This window comes from Buteo buteo, chromosome 8 (genome assembly GCF_964188355.1).
Source record: "Buteo buteo chromosome 8, bButBut1.hap1.1, whole genome shotgun sequence".
In the NCBI taxonomy this organism is placed as follows: Eukaryota; Metazoa; Chordata; class Aves; order Accipitriformes; family Accipitridae; genus Buteo; species Buteo buteo.
This window is the reverse complement of record NC_134178.1, coordinates 9,653,495-9,676,608: the sequence shown is the minus strand read 5'-3', so window position 1 is coordinate 9,676,608 and position 23,114 is coordinate 9,653,495. Positions and strand designations below refer to the sequence as shown.

The following is a 23,114-nucleotide window of genomic DNA, read 5'->3' as shown; positions in this document are numbered from 1 at the left end:
CCATGTTGTTCTTCCCAGTTGCTTCCAAGTTCTTTTTTTCTGCTGCCTATTCTTTTTACATGATAACCAGAATTGAAAAGTTCCAAATAAAAATACCCCAGATTTATTTAGCATATAAATCAATACCTTCTTCCATGCCACTCCTAGACTTGGACTGAAGTTTTCATTCAAGACTTTCTTTTTTACTGGTTGCCTTTAACTTTGAGCTCTGACATCTGTATAAGCAGTTTAGGCAATTCTTCCAAAATGCAATACCCACATTAATTTTCATCTGATGCTCAGTGACCTAGCTTAGCTATCTCAGTAGTGCTCTTCAGTCTTCTCTTGTTTTAATTATCCCAAACAATTTTGTCATATTGCAAACGTTGCCACCTCACTGATCATTCTTTTACAGACTGTGAATTATATTAATCACTGAGTACTGGTACTCAGCCTTAGGCCATTCCACCACTTCTCTTGACATTTCTTTATCTGTCTCACTATGTTTCTATCAGAACTTTCTCTTCCCCCACAACAATTAGCTTTTTTCATAGGTTCCTACAAAGAATTTTTCAGAAATAATTTTTTTTAATTCATTTCTGTAGAAAATCTTGCATTTTCTTTGATGAAAAAATGTTTGTTCCTACCACATGACATCCACTTAGGTGTCTTGTACCTATTCATAATTGTTTAATCCAATTTACCCAGCAGTTAAGCAAAGCTCACAAGGGCTGTAATCACAAGATTGTCCAGAGCACTTACAATCTGTTCAGCTGTCTAATGCCTTTGCAGTGTCTCATCTCCCATTTGCGCTGTACCTCCCTGGAATAAAAGCCAGCCGGGTGATGCAGGCAGACGGCTCGGAGTCAACACTGGATTCTTGCTCCGGCTCTGCCAACTACTGGCAGTGTAACCTTAAGTAAGTTTTCTAACCTTTCCAAATCTCCCTCCTTTCTCCAATGCAGATGGTGCTTAACAAGGTCACAGGAATAGATTTGAGAGGTCTCTGTGTTTGTCTTAGTGCCAGTTTCTGGGGGCTTGTTAGGTGTCTCCGTCAGAGCATTAGAGGTCGGAGTACGTGAGCGCAGAGCAAGCAGGGTGCCCTGCTCCTCCGTTCGTCTCTGAATACCCCCCCAGCTTTCCGAGGATTTCCTTTCTGGACTGGACAGGGAACATTTTGCAGGCATGGCTCTGCCGGGCCAGAGAGCAGGGCTTCGAACCGCTCGCCTGCAGGAGCAGACACATCTGGAAAAGCTACACATGAATTTTTTATGAAGCTTGATTATTAACATTTTGTAAAATGCTTGGAGATCCTTGGTAGGAAAATTTTACCACCTGCTAAGTATTAGCCTTCTATAAATATTTCCAAGCAGGGCACAGTTGCCAAACATTTCGGTTCAAGTTTAACCATTCTAAAGCTGGGCTGGGGGGAATTCTCATGACAACCCAAATCTTCCTGTTGAACAAATGTTTTGCACTGCTCATTTTTCTGGTTTCTGCATCAGTAGTCCCCATTGTTTCCTGCCCTAACCTGTCCTTTGAATGGTCATTGTAATCATGGATATAAACATTTTTTGTCAATTGTGTATCTTCCTTCCAAAGCCAGAACTATACCGTCTTAGTATTAATGCACTGGTATGCTGCAGGTGTTAGTTTCAAGGTCTCAACATACGTAATGTAATTAGAGAATCTGAATAATTTGTTCCAGTATTGTCATTTTAACACTGTATTGGTTTTCAGCTTCATGAAGTATTGCATAGGACCCTAGCTGCAGAAACGCTGCGATAAATTACACCACTTGAATTTTGAATTTATTTACTCAGTCAGTAGCTTGTAGCAAAGTTCATAGCAGTAATTCTATTGGGTAAATTATGGTTGTAACTTTTTGGCAGCTTCATTTAAAATATTAGTAGCTGACATCAAAATTAGTAAAGCAATTTGCCCCATTCAAAATGATGCAAGACCAATATGCAAACAGAAGAGAGAGAGCTTTAGAAATGTAGAACTATTATTATTTGAATACATATGTATTTAAACTTGTATTTAAACATATACACCACAGAGACACCAGCCAATGCCAGTTGGTCCTCCTACACTGTAGGCTGGCTTTGATCTCCATGTTCCACATATTTCTTTCCTTATATCAGCAGAACTCTTGACTTCTCTGCCAAAGCACCACCTAAATGGCTGACTTCAGAGCAAAGTTTTTCTCTTCTTTTCCACATGCTAGTACTTGAATCAGAAAATATTATTCTCATTTTGTATTCTATTTGTGTACAACACTGTTTTTCCTTATCTTAGTATGCTGTGTTAAAGACAGAAGAGTAAAATTGTTTGATCGTTCATGCTGAATTCCTGGTGACAACCTGTCATACTGTGAAGAAGATCCCACTTGGGTCAATTTTCACTTACCATCTCTCCTATACGTATACTAAGAAGACAGTGTAAAAAATACACAGAATTATGTTCGGGAGTGATGTTTTCTTCATGTTGTATGTCCAGTCTACATGACTACATGATCTAGTCTAAAGGTTTGGTGTTCTGCAGCAAGAAGCAGTAGCAAAGAAATAAGCGTCCAGGGCAGGCTATGTGCTGAATTTGGTGGGGGATTCCTCGGTTAGTATTTCTCCTGTATTATGTCCCCCTTGGAGGGAGGTCTTTTTACGGCAGTGGCTGAAAATGAGCCAGGCATGTTTTCAGAGTGTACTTGAGTTTGGTATCACCATACAGAAGGCTGATTCAGTTAAACAGACAAAACAAAGTTTTCAGATACTTAAACGCACGTTTAATCTTACATATGAGAGATCCTGAGTTTAAGGAACAGATTATAGATGTGATCTTTCAGTGTGCTGCAGGATTGAACCCCAGGGGTTTAAGGTCATGTGGGAACCAGGCTTTTTCTATGCTATTTCTCCTTCTCAAAATGTTTTCCAAAACATTTTGCTTACCTGTCAAAGAATGACAAAGGTGCTTAAAATTGATCTTGAGTCAAACAAAGAGAAAAAAAAGATTTAATTTTTAGTCAAGAACTAAGTTTAATCAATTCTTTTCATAAGATTAACTTAAGAAAGTCTCATGAGCAATCTTCTGCTATATTTAGGGATACTGTGTCATTTGTGTGACATGAAAAATCAAAGCATAAAGAGGAAAAGGTAAAAAGAAAAATCAGGCAAATGCATAACGTACTATCTAAGAAACAGAGCAAATAATGTTACCAGCCTCCTCTTATTTGAAGTGAGAGGTTAAACCTAAAAGAAAACAAAAAGCAAAAGTTCTTCTGAAAATCTTAACTTTTGATTCATTTTGATCAAATGTAATTCTAGTAAAACAAGGGTATGGTGAGTAACAGCATACAGGTCTGCTGAGGGTAACAGGACTGCTGAGACCTGTGACATTTTCACAGTGAAGGTGGAACCCCTCGAGTGTTGAAATGAAAATTTTTTAATTACAATGAAATTACCAGCATTTTTTGCCTATCTACAGCAAATCATTTCTGTAAACATTTTCAGCATTGGGGAGCATGTCTCACAGATGAGTGATAAAGTGCCATCCGTAGACTTCAAAGTACAAAACCTGAGAACATTTTCTGTGCCGCAGCTGCTGTCAGCTGACAGTATCAGCTGTAAGGCTGCCCAGTGAGGGGAACCACAGCTTTCCAGAGCTCTGGAAAAAGCCAGGAGCTGGTGCAGAGAGCCAGGTTAAGCCATGGCGGTCAGTGAGATATCAGACAGGGAATGAATCAGATTTCACTCAAACGCCTTGGCTCTGTATGCTTACAAAACAAAACCTGGGACCAAAAATAAAATGAACTAAGAGTATAACTTCACTGAAGACTGCAATGGTCAGCACAGATATCTGAACCAAATTTAAATCAGTGAGCTTTCGGCAGAGCAAATTAACCAATGCAGAGCTTCATGCTGTCATACAAAACTAGCTTCGCACGCTCTCAGAAATTTAGTCATAGCTGCTTTAGTTTATGATATTTAAACTAAGGCATATAATCTTGCACCTGGGACGTGCCGGATGCTTAGGGACCAATAGACATCCATTCTGGTTGTAGCAGTCATGGCAGAAGCTCATGTGTTCAGTCAAAATGAGCTGGGTAGCTTCAGCAATTTAAATAATAAGTCTTCATTAATCCAGCTCATTTTCTAGAATGGTTCAGGAAATGATCACACGAGGGAGGTTGATGTTATCATTAGTATACCTAGCCTGACAGACAAGAAAGGGTTTAAAGATTCCTTGGAGAGAAGAATGTTGTAGGCAAATTCGTGCCTGACGGAGCTGCCAGAACCAGCTTTCTAAGCCTGCCGCTCTAGAAAACAGACGACATGGCAAAGTGCTTGAGAAACGAGTGCCACCGCTAGTGACAAGCTTGTGAGAAACCGAAGGAGTTAGAGAGGCCTGTAAAAGTAATCACAACACCGAGTTTTCTGCCACCCGCTCCGAGAAAGGCAGTGGCACGAGTCCTCTTGGAGCTGCACGGCGGCGGCACGCACGTCACGCGTCTCAACAAAATGCCAGTGCATCTCAAAAGGAGAGGGGAGGCGATGGTCGTCAGCCCCACAGCTAGAGAGGTTCACGCTCTCATTCCCCAGTTTTAGCCGAAAGTGACTGTCGGCCACAGGGACCTGGGAAATAGTACTTTAAAGAGGGATATTCAGCTACAGATATGGGATTTGCAAGTTAAGTGTAAACCTAGGAAAGTTTTGGTGGTTGGAGGCACGCTCTCCTATTTAACAGTAGGGCCATGCGTCAAAGTCCAGAGTCAGATTTTATATGAATCAGGCAGATAAAAAGCAACAGTAAAAACAGAACACAGACTTTGTCAAAACTGCTCTTACAAACAAGTTTCTTACAAAATGTAATTAAAAGTATTTACATACTGTGCCCAGCACATTATACTGTCTTTACTGATAATCTTTATCACACTAGAGTTGGGGGAAGCTCTTAGCGCCAGATGGATGCTTGAAGACACAGGAGCGGTCATTTTTAATATGTTATTGAAAAATGATAAAATGGACAAAGGAAACTCATTTAGGGATTGAAAACTGTAAGAGAAGGACTAGAGATTTGTCCTGATCCTAAACAAACGATGCCATTAAGGAAGTGGGAAGACTTGTCACATGGCACAGCAAGTACTTGTTCCCAATGCAAAGGAGAAACAAACTTGCATGTCCTGGCTGGAAAAGGAAAATGCACAGTCAGCAGTCCCTTACTCCTAGATATGTATTTAGAGTATTCTCATTTTCCTGAGATAGTGTTGCTAGAAAACATAACAGCTTAGAAAGACGACATCCCAAATTTGATTCAATATGCTAGGCCTGGTATACCTGATACAGTAATGTCTGACATTTATCAGGTTCGTGTTTAACCGTTCTGCTCTGAAATACAAGTTCAGTCATATAACCATAACCTCTATTATCTCCAGGCTCTGAAGGCTAGCAGAAAATATATTAAAGGATATACAGGAACAGATGCCAATTCTGATCCATACTTGGTGCTGTTAAATAACGGAGTGGTACCAATGTAACATGACTTGTTACTTGCTGACATTTTATTCAACAGAAAACTGAGAACAACAGTGCCTGCTCCTGAGCACCTGTTAGGAACTCATGTCAAAGTCACAGCAGCCAGCAGATATATGGAAAAAAGATGGGGTGGGGGGAAGGTGAAAGGAAAACATAATCTGGGGTACTGGGAGCTGTCACTGTTTTGTAAAAAACAACTGTGAGAATATCTATAATGAAAAGCAATGACTGCAAACAGCAATAATGTCACAAGGAATATCCTGTGGTCAGAGACAAACTTGAGGCACCAGGTGGACATATGCAGAGGAATAAGTGACACTCTCTCTAAAGGAGGAGTACCAACACAGCCATTTTACCTGAGAAATTCTGACAGCCAACAGCCACAGCAGGTTGAGATGAATTGGTTTCAGGACACAGCACAACTGGAACTAACAGACTTGCTGCCGTCTGACAGCAAGAGTATTGATACTCTGCGAGAGATTTCCAATACCATGAATCAGTTCAGAGTACCTTAGAGACTAATTGAATGTGTGCTTGTTCATTAAGTTAGATTAAGTTAGTATCTGAACTTCCTTATTATGTTAATGTTTAATTTCAAGATGCAGAGGGAAGTTGCTGAGAACCATGTCTTTAAGAGATTCTGGCTTGAACCAGTTGTTAAATACAAGCTACAAAGTGCAATGCTCTTGTTAAGAGCTCACACTCCGAGTTAAGACAGATCCCTATCAAACTCCATGGTGCCTGCTGGTCGCAGGACAACCCAGACACATGAAGGAGACATCTTTTTTACTTCTGTGAAGGTGAAAGCCAGACCAGGAAAAAATAATACATTTCTCATTACTTTTTAAAAAGCTAGTAATTTTCTCCGTTTCTTTTAGGGTACCCATTACTATATTAATGGAATAGTTTAAAGCATCCCCTCTGAAAGATCAAAAGCAAAATATCCCTATTTTTTATCAGGGAAATCTAGGAACTTTGCTGGAGCTACTCACTGCCTCCCCAGTATATCCAGAGTGATTATGCCCCAGAAATGCCTGTTATCTGTTGACTGGCTGTAAAGGAAGCCCAGACTACTAGCTCAGGTGTAGATGTCTATACCACTGCTGTCTAAAGTTACATGAGGTGATTCGTATTAGAAACTCACAAGATGAGAAAACAGAATTAACAATCACTTCCCAAAATCCTGGTTTATCTGACCAGCTGGGCACTGGCTGTAGCTATACAACAGAGGCAATAATAGTGTGTTTCCTTATACATATTCCATTCCTGGTGTTCATGCCCTTCACATTCTTGAGTTGACATGCTTCTGGACAGGTACAGCTACCGTGGGCCCCATGTTCTCTGTGATTATCTTCATACTTCCAACCAAAGGCATCAAAGGAGGGACAACACAACCACCATCAGGCCTAGTACTATGAGTCACAGCTTTCCCCTGGGTATGAGTTACCCATTGTTCTGACAATTACTGTAAATAAGTACTTAGCAGTTAATTATTAGATATCCATGCTAAGTTAGAAGGTTTTTAGATAGCATCTCCTTTCTTTCGAAACAAAACACTTGATCCTGCCTGTTTTGTTCTTATTTGAAAGAACCAGTGGTTATGGCTGAACTTGAGCCTCCCTCTCAGAGTTGTCCTTTATCCAAAACTGTGATGACTGAGCACAGGCACACCCAAAGCCTGGGGGTGCGGAGCACATAATCGACACCACGGTAGTTGTAAATCTTCCTCGAAGAGAACCCAAACCGCAAGGGAGTCTGAGGGATTTGAATGACACAGAGTGACAGCGTGGTGAGGACACCAGTGTGTATTCCTGCTCTGGGCTAGCCTCAGAGATGCTTCTCTGTTCATGTGCCTCTTACAGCACAGAGGTTTGGGTGGACAGACAGCAACAGGGATGGCTTTAATTAGCCTAAACCCACTGCACTGTAAGTGGGTAGTTCAGAGTCTGAGTGACAAGCAACACAGCTACCTGTTCCATAGGCTAGGGGAGACAAGAGATGTTAAAGTAGATCCCTCCCCTTTCTTCATCATCAGAGCCCTAATTTTCTTAAGTTCCTTCTAAAGAAGCCAATACATCCATCCAGAGCCCAGCTCTACAGTGACTAAAGCAGAAATTATTTAGAATTTATCAAAAAGTGTTACTTCTGGCTCTTTTCCTCACAGAAAACATAATTACTCCTAAAGCTTTGTCCTCCTTAATTCACAGTAAAAATATAATCTTCGGAATTTAGTTCTGCTAGGCGCTTTTGTGTTACTTGTGCTAAGGACATCACTGGCATCTGACAGAGCTTCTGATTAGGAGTCATCATCCATAAAATACATACTAAGTTAGAACAGGTATTTGCAGTTCTTTAAAAAGTGTTTATATATTTCCATGACCCTTGGTTTTCCTCTGCTCGGATGATAATATATGGATGTTACATTGGTGAAGGAGCAGAGAGATGTGTTTGATGTTGCTGTACACCTGGAGCTGTGAGAAAACTGAGGGCAAAGTCTTGTCTCCAGATGAGCACTGATGGCCAAAAAACCTTGAAACTGAGCATATTGGCCTCATGTATAAACAGTGAGCAAAGCATCACCAGGGACCACAGTTTACTACAAGGTAAATAACAATTTGTTCACCTGTGTGTCAATCTCCTGTCCTAACATCAAGATCCTCCTCCCACTTCTTCCCCCCTTCTGTTACATTCTCCATTGACATTCCAATAGTGAGAGCACATAGGGCAGCAGTCCTGAAAACAGTCTCACACATAGCACACAAATACCTTTTCCCAAACAAAAAAATATTTTGCCTTTGTGGAAGTATTTTTTTCCTCCTCAATGAAAAGGCCCCAAGCTACTCATAAAAATTTCCGCTGAGATTCAGACCATGTGCAGTGCACAGGTGATCACCAGGGGAGCATGGCTCCAATTTCTTCAAACTAAGGGTGCTCTTGAGCCCATAAAGGAAGAGATCAAAGAAATACTATGTGCTGGGTTTAGAGAGAGAAATTACAGAGTGTCGTTTTGTTTTTTCTCTCTCTGCTGTCTCCAAACTTCACTTTCACCACAGCTTTTTAGCTACAGCCGGAGTGTCAGGCTCCCAGCACAACGCTGTGTGCAGCGGACGCTGCCTGGGACAAGAATGCCCAGGGCTGGTCCCCTTGGATGGCTGCCAGAGTGCTGCTGCCAACTTAAGCCGTAGGAAAAAAGGATATTTTTCTTCCAGTTTCTCCCTCTGTCAGACCTGAATAGAATTTCACGGGACACAGAAAAGCATACCTCTTTACCCTCCAGGACTTTTTCCCTGCTAAATTTCAAAGATCTGTTGCAAACAATCTATGAATTGGATTTCTGCAGGCAAAAGATTTACAGGAAGCTTTCTCAGTGGTAACTTGGCCAGCCCGGGAAGTTGATACTAACTGCTTCCATTGCAGGTGGGTTTGTTCTTGAAGGATAAAAGAGCCTCGAAGTTTGGGTGTGAATAGTCATGCCCTGTCAGCATAACACTTCAGAAAGGGAAAGCGTAAGGAAGGGACAAGTGGGAGTGGGAAGTACACTAAGTGGCCAGGCAGAGAGGTGTTTGCTCTCCTCTTTGAAGCTATACCCCATCTGACAAAAACATTGGCTGAGAAAACCAAGAGAAAAAGAAAAAAAAGCTGAATGACAAGGAGGAAGGTGAAATACTTGGCAAATAATTATTTACAGAATTAGTATTCTCTTCTAAAGTTATAAAATGTGGTAAGCTTGGCTTACCCTGAGGCTATAGGATAAGTGGTAAAGCCATAGCTGTGTCTGAGGAGTCTTCAACTGTAAGCCTTGTCAGCTTTTGGATTGTATTACTGCACATTAATGGAAATAGTGATCTGGGAAATGCAGTAAGAAAAAATAGGTACCTCAAACCTCATAAATAGGGTTTGGAAAATAAACTGGTGGCAGAATGAGGACAAAAAAAAGGACAAAGTCAAGAATGAAAAATGAAACATAGGATGAAACTAAAAGGCTGAGAATATAAGAAATGCCCTAATGGGTCCACCTAGCCCTACTTACCCAACAGGGGATCAACAGACTGAGATCAATAACATGGCCTTCCTGGGTAAGGATATTCTTTGCATTCCAGGTATGCTGACTCTTGTGATTTCCCCGAATGTAGAGAAGCTGACTGCATAATTTGTAGTGAAAGACTGTATGTACACCTTTAAAAATGAAAATGGAGCAGTGGCAGTAGGAGATAGTTCTGAAAGTGCATGAAAGCCTAGCCACTCTCTGCAGTCCGTTCCCCTTCCACTTTCCCAGCATCTATGTTTGTTGTGCTAGGGATGCTCCACGGCACAGCCCTGCCTATTCCTTCCAGTATTTGTTTATAATGATGTGTCATCCCTGAAATGGTCTAATTTCTTTTTGAACCTGCTGATACTATTGGTGTCCACAGCCTCCTGTGGCAGCAAGTTCTCGAAGTTCGCTATCCAGCGTGCATGTATATTTTTTTAAAAAAGTACTTTCATGTATCTGTCTTAAACTACCTTCCTACTTGTTTTACCAAGCACACCTTCGTTTTACTATTGCAGGACTTGGTGAACAACAGTTCTGCCTTCACCTTATCTACCACCTTCATGATTTTGTAAACCTCAACCACATCCTGCCTCAGGTGTCTCCTCCACAAATTGACAAGTCCTTTTGACCTCTCCTGGCAAGGCAGATGGCTCATCCTTGGTTTCTTTTCATTGCCCTTCTCTCTCTGTTCCTTTGCAAACTCCTTTGTGTCCTCCTGTAGAAGAGGAGGCCTGAAATGTCCCAACCCTCCAGCTGTGGGTGCACCAGAGCTTTATATGGAGGGAAAATGACACCTTCTGCCTCATTTTCATGCCTGTCCTGATAGGCCTAATATTTTATTGGCTTTTTTTTGACTATCACTGCACCCTGCAACAATGGTTTCAGAGAACTGCCAGAGTGAGTCCGAGGGCTCTTTCCAGAGCCACAGCTGCCAGTTCCAAGTTCAGCATCACGCAGGGATGGTGTAGACGAGGATTTCCTCTAGATGCAGTATTCCTTGCCATTTATCTACACCAAAGCTCCTCTGGGCACTTACTCTGCTTTGCGGGGCCCTTCTGGAGTTCCTAATTATTAAGGTGACACCTGCCTCCCCAAAATTGCTTAAAGGTTTCTACAAAAGATAGTAGAAGGGTGAGAAATGCAAGAAGAAAGATATGAAAGGAAAATATGTGGGCTTTTTTTCAGTGGTAGTACATAGCATTTTGATATTGTCCTTATGATGTGATTTTTAATTCTTTTTCTGTATATAGGTGCATGACTGTAGCATAGGGTTGCAAATTTCTGTTTAGAATAATGATGAAAAGATAACCAGAATTTTGAGTTGGTTTTATTACCTGGTTTTATCCCCTGTACATCTTGTAAGATCTTTTTAATTTAAAAAAGTTTCAATAAAAGCATCATGGAGAGATTTCCTCCACAATTCTTAGTATTTAATCCATAGCCATCAATGAGGAAAAGCTGCAACTGGGGAGGAAAGAAATAAGCATCTCCAGTAATTCAATCAAGATTGTTCACAGGTGCACAGTACACAAGGAAGGGGAAAATAACCAGAATGGCAAGGAATAGCTAAAAAAGAAATTCCATTAAGTAGGGGCTTGTGTAATTTTTAACTTTTCCCCTCTCTTTTGATGTTGCCAGCTGTCCCTACCTGGGACTGTTTCTCCTTTGGAAATTGATGTTGAAGGGTGACCGTGAGCTTCTGTGGCAGTATCAGACAGGCTCAGCTTTGATTTAGTTTACTACCTGTCTTCAGCAGTGTTACTGTAATTTATGTTTAATTATGAGAGTGGTCTAATTACAGATGAGGAACATGACATTTTCCCTTACCCTTCCTTGACCAAGATCTGGCTTATTACATGACCTGGCGCTCTCACCCAGCTGGGTGGCTGGGTCACTATGAGCCAAGTGTCCAGTGAAGGGGATGTGGTCACCATGTCTGAAGGGCAGTGAAAAAAAATTCCTCATTCAAAAGAGGCAGCTCTTAGCCGGTTGCCTGAGGAAATTACGTTTATGCTTTGCCATGTTCACATATACATACAAGCCTGTATCTTTCCCAGGAACTTTTGAACCTGGGGGTCAATTTCAACAGAATTAGATGGGGGCAAGGTACGGATCCCAGAGATAAGCTCCAACTGTCCTTTGAAGATAGGGGGCTGCAGAAAAGAGACCTGATAGTGTCTTCAGTGAGGAAGGGTGGCAGTGAAAGTCCACTTCCCATTGAACAATGGAGAATTGACACCGTGGAGGAACTTAGAAAAAACTCCACTAAGGAGAAAAATGCAGTTGGAGATTTATCTTCCTAGACAAACATCATTCACCTGTTAAGACACGCATTTGTGGGAAACCCGGCCTCCTTAATTACGGTATGGCACGACTTGTGCAGCGTGCTACACCCGAGCTCTGCAGCTGCAGACTGCCCTGCCACACAGTAGATTTCCAAGCAGATTTAATTATATACTTTTGTAAGAAGTTATCCAGACTTATTCAGGGTTGGCTGATGGCTTTTTAGGGTTCTTTTGACCGTCATTTTTTACAAGGATTGAAAATGTCTGCGTCTGTCGTGATCAAAACATTGTCTCTTTTCACTGCAACCAAAATACATTTCATTGCCCAAAATACAAACTATTTTCAGTTCATAGAATTCGCACTCCTAAACAAGATGGCAGTTTGTCAGAAATCTGGTAAGCCTCCAATACTCTCTCTTACAAAGTACTGACAGTTCATACTCATCTTCAGTGTCAGTATCATCCTCAAACTTTGTAAGATGGAGTGAATTAATACCCGGGTTACAGATCAAAGTACCCAGGGCCCTGTTATACTTGGAATTTGAGGCACAGAATTTGGTGGTTCCTACATCTTTTGGATTACAGAACACTGGCAAACCCTTAAAATTTCTTGTTCTTCATCACGTACCTTTTACATCCTACTTTTAAATGAAAACACTATAAAGGCTGTTTGGATGTAACTGATAACTATGGTTCCATAACAACCTTTGAACAACTTACCTGCCCTGTGGCTCACCAATGGTGTGTGGACCGTATGCGCACACCCTGCAAAGACCACAGCTGTGTAAAACTTGAAAACACCATAAAATTTTAAGAAATGGGGTTTCTAGTGCCCAAGCCCTCACTCAGCTATTTCTTTGGACTTTAAAATGAACTTTGGAATTAAACAATGTTGGTTTGCCTAAAAATACTCCTTAACCTGGCAGTACAGAATCTGACAGACAGGCAGCTCAAATATGTGCAGTGATTTGGGAAGGCTACTAGGGATTGTAAAGCATTTCCCTCCTGCAAATAGTCAGTGTCCTTTTCTTGCTAATTCTGTATGAAGAAGTCCCTCTCCCAGCCCTGACACGACTCATGCCCTGAACTGTTTTCAGACCAACCACTATCCTTGCCAGTAAAACATTCCAGGTCTCAAGTGTAAAGTTTCTTCTGCTTGTGTGTCAAACATTATTGTTACATATTTTTAATAAGATGTTAGGTGTGTGTATTTCAGAATTTAACCTTATAATTTCAAATTAAAGCCAGAATCTGTAAGGAGGATACATGGGTGAAAATCAAGAATGCCTACCTGTGAAAGGGAAAGGGAATGACTACTTTCAAACTGGTGGCTGAAATTCATGATCACAAACATATCTGCATATGCATTGCTTGGATGGTCATAATATTGTGTATTGGCTGCTGGTGAACTTATGCTCGTATTTTCTTGAGCCCATTCAATCTGAAACTGAGTTACAGCATAGTTCTCATTTGTTCTACTAATAGCTGATGCAGTGGTATCCTTGCTGCTTTTGCTGGTTCAGTATGCAACTTTTTATGATACAGATCTGCAAACAAATCCTAGTTCAGACAGATTCTTCTCATGCAACTCCAGTGGTAGGTAGCACCCATTTTTGCTCTCCCCCTGTGCTGAATGTGGACAACCGACATGTTTGTAGGCTTTCATAGATTCACTTTGCTTCTTGCCAGCCTAAGCAATGAATGCTACAGCTGCTCTAAAGAGCGTGTCTTTGCTCCAGTATAGGGAAAAAAAAAAAAAAAAAAAAAAAAAAGGAAGCTCAGCCCATCAGATAAAGAAGCAGCGGCTACCCTCCTTCCTGGAAGGCAGCAGGACCCCTCAAGTAGGCTAGATGCCAGGGAACGAACCACCTCTCTCAGCGAAAGCCCATTTTTGTTCAGTGTTTTCCAAGAAACTACCTTCCCACGACAACTTTAACTCTTCGATCTATGCTCTGAGACGCCGTTCATTAGCAGAAAACCATGTTTATGTGCTGTGTCATCCCAAAACGGACCCAACTGCCCTCCAAAGCTCTTAAAGGGTTTGTTCTATTACAATATTTTGGCCCCAAGCCCCCTCATGTATTATGCTTGGTATTCCGTGTTTTCAGTTTAATTTGTCACATCCGGGTGATGTGGCCTGGTGTGACTCTCAGCACCCAGAGGAAGGTGAGACCCCCCGTGAAGTGATGCTGCTGGACTGGCAAAAGCATTTGCCTCAGCCCGGGAAGGGATCTCTTATAAGCATTTTAATTCCTTGTGTGTTTTTCTATCATTTTTTCTTGTTAACTTCTAATGATGGCTCCACATATAGTCAAATAACAATTTCAGCTCAAAACATAAGTGAACACTCACCCGTATTCTAAAACTTACTACTGTGAGGCCTATGTGGTACTCAGCCTGATGGCCTTGCAAAAGCAAAAAATGGTTGCCCACGTTTAGCTGTGTGAAATTTAGTGAACAACCTAAATACATTGGCTTTTTGTTTACGTTCCAAATAGCAGATGGTGTTTAAATATTTTTTAAAGATTTGCATGGCATAGAGTACAGCCTCATGGGAATCTCTCACCTTATATGCTACCATTGTGCAAGAGATCGATGTAATTATTTTCACTGCTTTTCTTATTTTTTTTCTTTTGAATTCGTCTGGAGACAGGAACAAGGTGTTCTTGGTGAAGCGTTGTCAGCTCTGCATTTTAAAGCTAACCTTTAAACCATTTCATCAGATAATTCTGCTTTGACAGGTTTTTTCTCAGTGTGGGGAACAACTATATGATTTACCTTTGTTAATGAGTTTTAAGAAGTTGCATGTGTGCTGAAGTACTTTGGCAAAAATAAACACTTTGTAAACTGCAACAGTTCCTGACTAATTCCTTCAAAAGAGCTTTGCTTTCCTCTACAAACCATCTAATTCAAAACTTGGAAGAGCACACACATGCAACTTAACATCTCTTTTGTATATAGTTTTCTGTGTGACATGTCAAAAATCATGGAACACACTGTATCAGGAAGTACTTCATGTTCTGAAATTCACCGGGTGTCTCAGACGCTGGTTTTAAGTGGCTGTTAAGAGAAACGACAGCCGCCAGTTACTTGCCCAACTGGAAGAGCACTCCCAAAAGGTTCTTTCAATGCACTACTTTTAGGGCTAACAGGATGACTGTTTTCCTAATAACAAAGACGGTTCAAATCGTGCTCCAGACAATACTTATATCCTCTTGGGGGGGGGGGGGGGAAGCACTTCAGCCGCCCCTGGACAAAGCCTTACAAGCCCAGTTGTGCACAGAGGTTCTTTATTATTACGGCCGCGTTTGTGAGAACGGGAAGGGACGCCTGCCGCTACAGACCACGCCTGGGCGTGCAGCCGAAGCGCCGTACCCCTCACCTCAGCAGCGGCCTTCGCCACCCGCTGAGGCAGCAGCAAGTCTCCTCTCTCCCCTCCCCGCACCACACGCCCCCGCACCCCCCCCCCCCAGCTCCGGCGCCGCGCTCCCCCCCCCCACACACCCCGCAGCCTCAGCGCGGCGGGGCCGCTGGTCCTTCTACCGCCACCCCCCTCCCCCCCGAGAGCCGCTGGCGGTCAGCGGACAGGCGGCGGGGGAAGGTCGGTACCTCAGACCTGCCCGTCGCCGCTCTCCGGCCCGGCCTCGCCCTCACACACCACAGCCGCCGGCACCGACAACCGCCCCGCCGAGCCCCCTCCCCGCGCCATGACGTCATCCCCGCCCGCGCCTGCGCACACCGCCCCGACCCCCCGAAACGGGCGGTGGGCGTGGCCCCGCGAGCGATTCTGGCGGGGGGGGGGGTGTGGTGGGGGGGAGCGGAAGCGAACGCAGCCCCCCGCGTGCGTGCCTGCGTGCCGCGCCGCGCCGCGCCTGCTCGGCCCGGCGGGCGCGCGCGCGCCCGCCCGCTCGCTCACTCCGTGACGGCTTTGCGTGACGGCGGCTGGGAGCGCGCGCCCGCCCTCCAGTAAAGCCAGCGCCTACGGCCGCCGCTTCTCCTCCTCCTCCTCCTCCTCCTCCTCCTCGCGCCTGGGAGCGTAATCAACGGCCGCGCCTGCAACTCCCCGCCCCTCCCCCTCCCACTATTATCCTCCCCCCCTCTGTTCCCCTTCTCTCTCTCTCTCCCCCCCCCCCCCCTCCCGCCCGCCCGGCCGGGAGCGCGCAGCCGCCTCGCTCGGCGAGGGAGCGAGACGGCGCTGCCGCCTGCCGCCGGCCCCTCTCCTCTCCTCTCCTCCTCTCCCCGCCGCGCCGCGCCGATCCCCTCCATGGACCTCGCGCCGCCCCGCTAGCCGGAGCTGCCCGCCCGCCCGCTGCCGCTGGGGAGTAGCCGGCTGAGAGGGGGCGGGAGGGGGGGGGTGGGGGGGTGGGGGGCGGAGGAGGAGGAGGAGGAGGAAGGTGGGGTCGCGGAGTGTGTGACACGCGCGGGGAGCGGCGGCTGCGGCCCGCGGCAGGAGGAGCGGGGAGTCCCGGCGCGGCCGCGGGAGCCCCCGGGCGGCGGCGCCTCAGGAAGGTGGCGGCGGCGGCGGCGGGAGCTGCCGTAGCGGTGGGGATTTACCGTGGTGGTGGCGGTTGGCGCTGACCGGCAGGGGAGCGCGCCGCGCCGCGGGGACTGTGCCCGCGGCCCCCCCCCCCCCCCTCCCTCCCCCGGGCCGCCGCCTCCCGGGCTGATCCCCCCCTACCCCCCCCCACGCCCGGACCATGGCCGACGACGACGTGCTGTTCGAGGACGTGTACGAGCTCTGCGAGGTGATCGGCAAGTGAGTCCCGCGGGGAACGGGAGGAGGGCAGGGCCCGGGCCGGGCAGGGCGTGTGCGCCGGCGGGTAGAGCGGGGGAGGGGGCGGCGGTGCTCCCCCTGCCCGGCCCCCGCCGCCGGGAGCCGGGGGAACGGGGCGGGGGGGGGTGGAGAGGGATGCTCTGCTCGGCACCCACCTGAGTCGCCGCCGCCAGCGGGTCGGTGCGGGATATCCGGGTTCCCCCCCGTGGCCGGTGGCGGTGAGACGGCGGGTGGCTCCGCCGCGCTGCCCACCTTCGCCGATTACACGGGAGGCGGAAGGGGGAGAAGTGACCCCATGTTTCCTCCAGCCACCATGATTAACCGACCACCTAACCATCGCTCAGGCTGGCTGCAGCGAGCGGCAACCACTTCCCACCCCTTTTCTTCTCCTCCCCCCCCCCTCCCTGTATCCCATTCCTGGCACACCCATCAAGGATTGCCTATTGGGGAAGGGAGAGGGAAGATATCTCCCCGTAGATCCACCTATTCACTGGGTGTCTGCATATCTGTGCGCCAGGTGTTGGGTTTTCCTCCTCTTTGCTGCATAATAACCAGCTGCTTAGTGGCAGTAGTAGTGGCGCCGGGGTTGTGCTCGGTTTTCGTCCAGATCTTTCCCTCCGCTCTCGTTCGTGTGGAAATAGAGATGTATAAGGCAGCAGGAGTGCTTGGCCTTTCGAGTCGTCTTATGCAACTGCTATTAAACCGATGTTCGAGGCTTGTATCGAACCGAGGAGTTGAGGTAGTTGCTGGCGTTCCCCAGCAGCCTGTTTCGGGCTACCGCTGTTGTAGGGTGGATGAAAATGACAGTTCAAGTCTCAGTCTGCGTAATCGCACTAGGAAAATGCATAGAATCCCCCCAAATCAGATTTGTGACAAAGAATTAAAGCTGGGCTCCGTTCCCCGCCCCCCCCACCCCCATGTTTTTGTGACCGCTCGGTTTCAAATCCATCATCTTTCATGTGTTTTATGTAGTTGTGTTTGTATTGCAAAATGGACATGAAAGATGTAGCAATATTGTGACTTCCTAATTTTCCGTAGGTTTCTGATTCCAAAGCTGAGATTGCTGCAGAAGCCTTAGTAGTGACACTGTTCAGTGTGTTTGCATTTTTTTTCTTCCTGACAATGAATTTTATAGGAATAATTCTTCACTTTGTTTTGATTATAAACAAAGAATTTTTTCTGCATGTGTTCTCTTGCCCGCTCTCTAGCAGTATGCTTTTCAGTTTGTATCAAGTGCTGTCTACTTTCAAAGCTGGGGCTAAAAATAATCTAGAATTAATCTTTCCTCAGGATTCTACTAAAATACTAGTCTTGGACTTAGCAGGTGACTTTGTTGTCAGCAGAAGTTTCAGCACTCAGTTCTGTCATTTCACAAGGTGTTACTACCTTTCTCGTAACACAAACAACTTTTTAAAATATTAAGCTTAAGGGGCCTTGTTTGCTGTCGTAAATGGAAAGCGATTGCTTTAGCTTAATGCTGGTGCTTCTGTAGCCGAGAAACAAAACAGTTATTAAACATGTTTTGAAGACAATTTTTGGCACACTCCTTTCACAAGAGGTTTTATGCTAACCACTGCAGTCCACACACTATTTTATTCATACCTGATTACCGTTAGAAAGAAGGTGCAGTGATTATGCGTGACCGCACACCCTTTTAGAGAATGGGTGATTCACAGGGGTCCAGATGTTTGCACATCTCAAATGACTTTTTGTTTTGTGATCGGAGAATTTTGAAGAGAGAGCTCAAAAACTGTGGATTAGGTATTAGCTACAGAAGTTCCACATGAGATTTAGGTGGTATAGATAGTGTTGTGATATAACTAGATCTAACGGATAAATATTGAATCACAGTAGCATAATGATGCCAAGAGCACTGTAGCAAAAACAGGGTGGATCACTGAAAATAGCAGCAGTGATGGTGTGAAGGGTTGATAGCTCGTTGTGATTGCTCAGGCTTTTCCGCACAGATGTCATGTCAGTCCTCTAAAAAAACCCTTTAAAATAAATACACAAATTCATGTACAGTTGTATAAGGAGTGTTCCTGTTTCTTTGCAATACTACTCAGGTGACTTCCAGGGAACCAGGGGTGCAGCATCTTTATTTAGCTTACAGATTCTGGGTACCACCTTGCCCATCTTTAGGCAACTTGAGGAAAGCTGCTGTAAATCTGCTTTGAATTGCTACGTATGCATCTTACTAAACATCCTTCAGTGAAACATCCACTAAATGTCTGCACATTCCTGTGATTTATTATTGATTGATACAGTAATTTAGTTCTTGCAAATAGCACATCTGGCCCAGATTTGCATTTCAGACACATGAAATATTAAAAAGTGTGATTTATCTTTCCTAAATAGTTAGTTACCACTGTCATTTAAGGTAGTAAAAAGTATTTTCACAAAGGGTGTGGGAAAGAGATCTTTGCCTGTAAAATGTCTGAATATTTAGTCAAAGTTCCCATACAATTTACTAGAGACTTAAGGAGAGAGTTTCTTAGCTGACAGCATGCGGCCCAGTTTGTTGAGGCATATTCTGATCTTTAGGATAAACTTTAAACACTTTTACATACAATAAACTGGTCAGACTTACTTTGTGTGAATGCAGTAATAATAGCTTTTGGTGTGCTGGAGTGTGGAACAATTACAATGCAATAGTGTATGAATGAATTGATTGGAATGACAGTGATAAACTGTTTATTATGTGATATTTAATGTGTTTAAGTTCTGCAAGCATGCATTTTCCATTTTGAATGGGTGCAGGAGAAAAGAAAGGCCAGGAGGGGTAAAGAGAAATTCTAGTTTGTGTTTCCTTTAAAAAAAAATAAATTAAGGGAAATCTTCATTTGCATATATTTCCAGTATACCCTTCCATCACTGAAAGCTATATGGAGATAAAAATTGGAATAATAATCCCAATTTCTTGTTGAACTTTAAAAAGTGGTATTTATGAACTAACATTAGCCATGTAGTTTACCTTACCAGATGTGTTATGTTCTAGGTTACTGTCTCGTCTTCAGACTTGGCCAACACAAACACACTTCAAGCAAGAAGTAAATTGGGGATTTATAGATTAGCCTTCAGAAATGTGTTAACGTGTCTCAGGATAACTGGTAGTGATGAAAACCACAGGTGTACCATTTTTTTTCAAACTTGCTTCCAGGTAACTTTGAAGAGATTCTCCCTGTATATTGGTTGAGAAGTACACAATCTAAGACTTTTGTTATGTTGATCAGACTATGGGTTTGATTGACAGTTCACAGATAATAGTGCTAAGTGTACTTCTTTATTAAAATTTTCATTCAGAACGCATTGAGTAGTTTATAAAATGTAGTAGTTGTAGAGTTGAAACATCTTGGGTATTCATCTGTGGTAAAAACTGTTCTATCAGAGGAATTCCATATACACATAGCAGCAGTTTTCTTTATGCCAAAGAGAGAATGCCTGTCTTTAGGTGGTATTGAATCTAGAAGGCCAAAGCATGTCTTTTATGATAGATAGAGTCCTTCTTCTGCAAGGACTTTATTTTACATTATCTGGTTTTGAGTTTCTGCACCTCTTAAGATTCATGTCAGTGTATGTTAGCATTAGAGGAGTACCATAAAGATTGTCTGATCTTTCTGACAGTAGGATTGCAGGTTGCTTAAAAATTTCTCCAAATTTTTAAGTTGTAAATACTGTGTGATAAAGTTGATAAAAGTTTATTTGTGTTTAAAAGAGCATTGATCACAACTGAAATCGTTGGGTTTCATATTAGTAGTCACTTAAACTGTAAATTTTTGTAATTTCATCTTCCATTTGCGGATCATATCTATGTACAATCATTGTGCATAGTAGTAGTGTAGTTGTTGGTATTTTTAATGCTAAAGTATAATGTGATGATTGGTGCTAACACTATTGTAGCTTTCAGGACATTCTCTGCAATATAGCTGGGTTCAGTCTGGTCCTTTTCTGCACTGCACACTTGAGGATTTTAGTTTGTTTTCATCCTCCCTTCCCCTACGATGGGATGATTCTCTCTACTTGGGCTCTTCCGTCTAGTAAAGAGGGGTTAAAGTGCCTAGAGCCTGCAGGTGTTCCTGTATTCTGCAGCCTACCAGGACTGCTGGAATACTGCAGGAGATTTGAGGGGAGGTTGCAAGGTCTTGGGGCGGGCAATGGGACAGGGGACTTTCTTGCACTGAAATATGAAGGCTTGTATCCCATTGAAGTCAGACAAGGGGATGGTGGTTGTAGTTCCATCCTAAGCTATTACCTTGAGATGGAGATACTTTAGATTTATGCCCCAGTCAGGGAGTGTTTAGGAAAGAGAGGAGAGAGCTCATGGATTCCTTGTCCAAGAAATATTTTAATAATTTTAAGTATTGTGATAACAAAACTGTGTAAGGGTATTTTGATGGTTTCAGTGATATTGTTTTTTTCATTATTGCCTCCATTTTCTCTGCAAAGGAGTGAGAATACTGTTGACTCTCAAATGTTCTTTTTCTCTAATACACCACTGAAATTTTGCATCTCCTGTAAAACTGATGCAAATAACTAATGGATATAGTGTTGACAAACCAAATGAAAATGTGAAACAACTTTATTATGTACTCACTGTTTGGAAAGGGGGGAGAGGCAAGGGAGCTTCTCTGGGATATGGAAAGAGATTTGTCTAGCTTAGCTTTTGAGGTTTTTAGTACTGTTTGAAATACTAGTGTACTAATAGAACATTCTCAGCTCTTTTCTGTGTTCCAGTGTTTAAGAGTAACAGATTATAATGAATATTTGATTTAAGCATGAGGTCATAATGGGCATTACTTCAGGAAAATAACAGTAGATTATTTGAAGTGTATAGTTGCTAGAATATCTCCTTAGCTAAGTTATTCTGCTATGGATTTTAATTGCAGCAGTGACCTGTTTCTACTTAAGAGGTTCTGTCTACTTCAGAGGTTCAACTGTAGCCGAACATGGGGTAGAATTAATATACCTAGTTGCAGAGTACAACATTTTAATCAGTACTCTCCATTTGTGTCCCTTTTTCTAGTGTTGTTTTGATAAGCAGCTGCATTCTTGCATACATCCTCATGAAATGAACAAGACTGCTGTAATGATTGGGAAGTAGAGGCTCGCTTAAGAGGGGAGTTTGAAGGAACTTCATCTAGGAAAACGCAAATGGAGAAAGATTGTGCAAGGGCTTTGCAAATATGTTTTTGTGCTTAAACACCCAAGGGAAGGAAGCCCTTGAAGATAAGAGCAGATGACCAAATGTGTGCAGACTAGTCCCAAGTAATTTGAGGCTGAAAATTAGAAGATTTTAGACCAATTTACTACTGAAATTCTGGAGCAGCTGTCCATGAGAAGTTGTGGGACAAAAAAAGCTACCTAGTCTTGAAGATTTGCAAAGTTAAGAGTTTGATCTTTTTATTAAAATAGTATGAAACTTTGTTGCCTTCAAGAATGGGGGCTAGGCTTTAGGACCCCTTTAGGCACCCAAGGACCCAAGTGATCCTTGATAATCATTTCAATTCAAACACAATGCTTGAGTTGAAATGCTTCAGGATAAAGAAATATTAGGGAAACAAAAGACCCGTATTTTATGTCAACAGCCACTCACCTACTCAGCCCGCTGTCTGATACAGTGGCCTTTTTATAATCTCTTATGCAGATGTCATGACAATGAATGGTAATCGAGTAGTATTAACCCTAATATGATGTTTCCAAAGATCACTTTTCAGAAACCTGTAGTCACATTAAATGTGCCATCTAAAGAATGGTGACTTCAGAATTGAAAGTGGTTGCTGTTAAAAGTAGGTATTTTATGCCAAATTATGGAGCTAATAAAAATAACTCTTACGAATTCTCCTTTCTTCCAGGAGCGAGTACTTTTTCTTAATATACAGTGTGAAAATGTGTATACAGGATATATTACATGCATGGCCAGAATTATCATCCCTAGTTGTTTAAAAAGTTAGACTGATCTCTTAAGATAGTGCACTATCAAGCAATATGCATACTGAAAGAACCCCAAGAAAACCTTTTCTTTTTCTTTGCGTATGTCAAATAAGCATGTAAGAGGATACCTAGGTAAGGCATCCAAAGCATGGCAAGAGAGAGCCTGCACTTCAATGTAGCTGTAAACTGAACTGTGTTTTAGAGTGTCAGGTTAGTAACTTCTTTTAATAAACTTCTGCTGTATTCAGAGTAAGTTACAATGTTTCTTGGGAGATGTCTATTGGTAAAAGGAATGCCTCTCCTGTCCAAACAGAAGTCCACAGCCAGCTTTGACATTTCAGTTACAATAGTGTTACTAGTATTTAAGCCCCATTCTTACCAATATCTTTTTCTGAAATGGAAACAGCTAAATAAGGTTTGGAATAATTTTTGGAGCTTGACCATAAAAGACCTTTGCATTATAATAGACTATTTCCTAATGTATTCTCGAATAACAGATGTGACCCTCCCTTGGTTAACAAGTGCCTTGCTCTTTTACTTTCATACTTTTTTTCTAGAATAGGTTAAGAAGGGGTAGCCAG

At 43.2% G+C, this 23,114-nt stretch overlaps 1 protein-coding gene and 1 long non-coding RNA gene across 5 annotated transcripts in view; one reads left to right on the top strand and one right to left on the bottom strand.

The window, feature by feature from the left end:
* LOC142033580 (uncharacterized) overlaps window positions 1–17,037 on the bottom strand; it is a 59,616-nt gene extending 42,579 nt beyond the window's left edge. The window contains exon 1 of the long non-coding RNA XR_012651254.1: window positions 16,758–17,037. This is a non-coding gene — a long non-coding RNA (uncharacterized LOC142033580). The remainder of the gene's footprint in view (window positions 1–16,757) is intronic.
* CASK (calcium/calmodulin dependent serine protein kinase) overlaps window positions 16,171–23,114 on the top strand; it is a 223,155-nt gene continuing 216,211 nt past the window's right edge. For 2 of the 4 annotated variants that reach the window (XM_075033580.1, XM_075033578.1), the window contains exon 1: window positions 16,171–16,584. In XM_075033580.1, the coding sequence (XP_074889681.1) occupies window positions 16,526–16,584 (59 nt within the window). In that variant the 5' untranslated portion in view covers window positions 16,171–16,525. The remainder of the gene's footprint in view (window positions 16,585–23,114) is intronic. The other 2 variants (XM_075033582.1, XM_075033581.1) reach the window with 1 other exon arrangement.